Source organism: Ciona intestinalis, unplaced genomic scaffold (genome assembly GCF_000224145.3).
Source record: "Ciona intestinalis unplaced genomic scaffold, KH HT001171.1, whole genome shotgun sequence".
Taxonomy (NCBI): Eukaryota; Metazoa; Chordata; class Ascidiacea; order Phlebobranchia; family Cionidae; genus Ciona; species Ciona intestinalis.
Window position 1 is genome coordinate 9594 of NW_004191492.1, and position 4245 is coordinate 13838.

Consider the following 4245-nt stretch of genomic DNA (forward strand, 5'->3'; position numbering starts at 1 on the left):
GAGCACAACGCATGACAAGTTTTACTTCAAAACAACTGTACGCGGAATTGGTGGTAATTTATTTGTACTTGAAGAATTGATCCTTAAAAATTTTTTGAATTAATTTTAGCTAATTTTATTACTTTTGTGTAATGCAGGTCCGTTCATGGTGAATGGAAAATACAACAACTGGCATATGTACAATCCAAACCATCTGGGTGACAATGCGGTAACAAGCTCATATCCTGATGCCAATGTTTGGAGATGGAGAACTGCTTATGCTTCATCCAAAGCTCAGTATATTTGTCAGGTTAAAGGTAACAATGGACTAGAATTTAATTGAGTTTTTGTACGGTGCCACAAGTTAATGGGGGGCAGATGCAATGCATTGTGGACGTATGTGTCCTTGGGCAAGACACTTAATGACATTTGCTCCGACCCAGTGGTCACTAATGGGTTGTCTAAATTATCAACCATGGAGTAAAACGATTACCACAAAGTTACATACGTTGTAACTCGTAAGCTGGCACGAGGTGTATTAAACAGAACACCCGTGTTATAACGACTGTTGTTGCACCGCCATGCGAGGATAAATAAGTTACATTTTACTGTTTCCTATTTTTCTGTTTTTCTTTCAGTTTGGTTAGAATACCACAACAGAAATTTGTTCTTTTTTTCTCCATTTGTTGAAAGTCACGCTGGTGCAAATTCAACATGTGTTGAATTGGGTGGTCACCTTGCAATTATACCAGATGCAGAAACTCAAGCCTTCATTCAAACTAAAGGAGCTGCTTACAAGAAAGAAGGGAAATGGATGACAAGCAATAATTATGGTTAGATATATACTTAACATTGTAAATATGTTGCAATAATCACCATTGTTTCACAGCTTACATTGATGCAGTGAAGACATCAGATGGAACTGGATGGGAATGGAGCACAACACATGACAAGTTTTACTTTAAAACAACTCCACGTGGAAAGGGTAACTTGATATATCATTTATAGAGTTGTTTAGTTAGTATTTTATCTCTTTACTCTATCTCCTTTTTTTATATTTTATCTCTTTTTTATCTTTTGTCCTTGGGCAAGACTCTTAACAGCAATTGCTCCAACCCAGTGGCCACTAATGGGTTGTCTAAATTGTCAACCATGCATAAAAACAATCACCCACAAAGTTACATAATTGGTAACACATAGGCGGACACGAGATATATGAAACAGAACACCCGTGTTATAACAACTGTCGTTGCTCGGTCATGCTAGGATAAATAAGTTACATACGTGGTAACTCGTAAGCTGGCACGAGGTGTATGAAACAGAACACCCGTGTTATAATGACCTCTATGCGAGGATAAATAAGTTACATTCATCTAACATCCTAATCATACCACTATTTCTAACGCAGGTTCATCCATGGTAAATGGCAAATACAACAACTGGCATATCTACAATCCAAACAAGGGAGATTATGGAATGACAAGTTCATATTCTGATGCTTTTATTTGGAGATGGAGATCAACCTATCCATTATTCATAGCTCATTATATCTGTCAGTTTAGAGGTAAAAATAAACCTAAATATAAATATAATGTGTATGCAGACTGAATGAGAAATTTTGTTTTAGTAAAAAGCACAAAACTTGTTGCATCCAAATCTACTTTGAATGTAAAATATGGAGAAGATTTTGTTCTTTGTTCGTCGAACACAAACCTTGGACCTCTTGTGTCTTGGAGGATGTAAGTGTTATATGTATTGTCGTACAAATGATAATTGAATGAATGTGTCTTGTTTATCTTCGCATGGCGGGCAACGACAGTCGTTATAACACGGGTGTTCTGTTTTAAACACCTCGTGCCCGCTTACCAGTTACCATGTATGTAACTTATTTATCCTCGCATGGCGGGGCAACGACAGTCGTTATAACAGAAGTGTTCTGTTTCCTACACCTTATGTCCGCTTACAAGTTACCAAGTATACAACTTTGTGGGTGGTTGCTTTTTCTATATTGCTGATAATTTGGACAACCCATTAGTTACCATTGGGTTGGAGCAATTATCATTGTGTGCCTTGCCCAAGGACACCCACAACTGTAGCGGCATCAAGCCTTGAACCTATGTCTTCTAGTTTAGAAAAAAAGGCCCTTAATATCTACACCATGGTACTCAGGCTCAAGAATTTTTTTTTACTGTTTTAAATATCCATATTTTGCATTTTAATCAATGTGCCATGATGCTGGTTATTTTTAAAAAAGCATTTTTTGTTACAGAAACTCACGAGATGTTTCAACAAACGCAAATGACCGAGTTTATCAAATAATTACCCAGCCTTCACTGGTTGGGGTTTCTACATCACGTTTGTATTTAACTCGTGGTTTGCATCGGAATTCTGGTGTTTATACTTGCAATGCTACTTCCCTTGAACAATCTGCTGTAACTAATGTGACAAGTATGTTAAATTATGTCTTTCATTTTAAAATGCATAGAAGATACTAACAAAAATTTGTATAAACACATTAAAACAAAAAATGTATAAGCACCTTTAAACAAAAAAAAACGTATAAGCACCTTCAAACAAAAAAAAACGTATAAGCACCTTCAAACAAAAAAAAACGTATAAGCACCTTAAAACAAAAAAACGTATAAGCACCTTAAAACAAAAAAAAACGTATAAGCACCTTAAAACAAAAAAAATGTATAAGCACCTTAAAACAAAAAAACGTATAAGCACCTTAAAACAAAAAAAATGTATAAGCACCTTAAAACAAAAAAAATGTATAAGCACCTTAAAACAAAAAAAATGTATAAGCACCTTAAAACAAAAAAACGTATAAGCACCTTAAAACAAAAAAAAACGTATAAGCACCTTAAAACAAAAAAAAATAGGTCCCTTTAAACACCCTAAATATACAAAATCTGGGGCCAAAATAGGAACTGAAAATGTTGGTAAATTCAACATACAGTAATCTGTCAGTGAGTTGCAACTAATTAAAACACTTTACCATGCAAGTGGAAGAAATCAGAGATTAGAAACTGTAATTAGGAAAAAAAGGTTGATTTTAACCTAGGGGTTATGGGTTCAAGGCTCATTCCTGCTATCATTGTGGGCGTATGTAAGACACTTAACGGTAATTGCTCCAACCCAGTGGTCACTAATGGGTTGTCTAAATTGTCAGCCATACATTAAAAAAATGCAAAAAGTATACACTTATAAGTAAACATTGAAAATATACTTATTTCACAGTTGACAAGCGACCAAGGTTACTTGAAATTAAATCATCACCACTAACCTACACATTTATCGGTGAAACTTTGCCCAATGTTCATTGGGAAGTTAATGGTGTCACAGTTGAACAAGGAATCTCATTCATAACTAACACAATGTTGAATACACATGAAGTGTCAAGCCAAGTTTCTAACTTATTAATATTTGGAAGTACAGATGTTGTTTCATGTTGGGCAAATACTTCAGATGGTTCTTCAAACTTAATATCTAAAACTGGATTTTCAGGTAAGCATTTAATGTCATATAACTGAACATAAATGTATTACATAACCTAAATCTTGATAACATTAGTTAAATGTATTAGATGTGTTCATATACTGTACATGCATTACTCTAAATGAAACATTTTTTATCATTGCGTGGCCCGGCAAAGACAGTCGTTATAACACGGGTGTTCTGTTTCATACACCCCGTGCTTGCTTACAAGTTACCACGTATGTAACTTAATTATCCTCACGTGGCTGGAAAGCGACAGTTGTTAAACACGGGTGTTTTGTTTCATACACCTCATGCCTACTTACTAGTTACCAGGTGTCTAACTTAGAAGGTAATAATTTTTTTTTTATGTGTTTCTATCAATTATAACTTCATGTCAAATAACTTCAGATGCTCCAAGCTCAGCCATCACTTCCTCACCTGGTGGTTGCCCTGGTAACCAACTGCAAATTAACTGGACAGATATTACCAAAACCAGTGGTAACATTATATACAATGTGAGCATTACTAGTTCAAGTCTAACCTACACGAAAACTGTCAATCAAACATCAACAAGTGACAACAAATATTCAATCACTTTTGATAACTTGACACCAAGGACGGAATATAACATTGAGGTAGATTGTTTTGCTATAACATTGAGGCAACTTACACTTGTTTTATATTATTGTAATCATGTGATTCTATTTGGCTTATTTCTTCCAAGTGGCATAGTGGCTAGTGTTCAAGTCTAGAGGATACCGGGTTCAATGCTCGATACTGATA

General features: G+C 35.1%; 1 protein-coding gene across 1 annotated transcript in view; it reads left to right on the forward strand.

Annotated features, from left to right (window-relative positions):
• Nucleotides 1-4245, forward strand: part of LOC108950932 — a 17955-nt gene that overhangs the window by 5235 nt on the left and 8475 nt on the right. The window contains exons 11-16 of the mRNA XM_026840270.1: nt 869-964; nt 1388-1543; nt 1607-1718; nt 2249-2427; nt 3223-3489; nt 3871-4104. Of these exons, the coding sequence (XP_026696071.1) occupies nt 869-964; nt 1388-1543; nt 1607-1718; nt 2249-2427; nt 3223-3489; nt 3871-4104 (1044 nt within the window). The remainder of the gene's footprint in view (nt 1-868; nt 965-1387; nt 1544-1606; nt 1719-2248; nt 2428-3222; nt 3490-3870; nt 4105-4245) is intronic.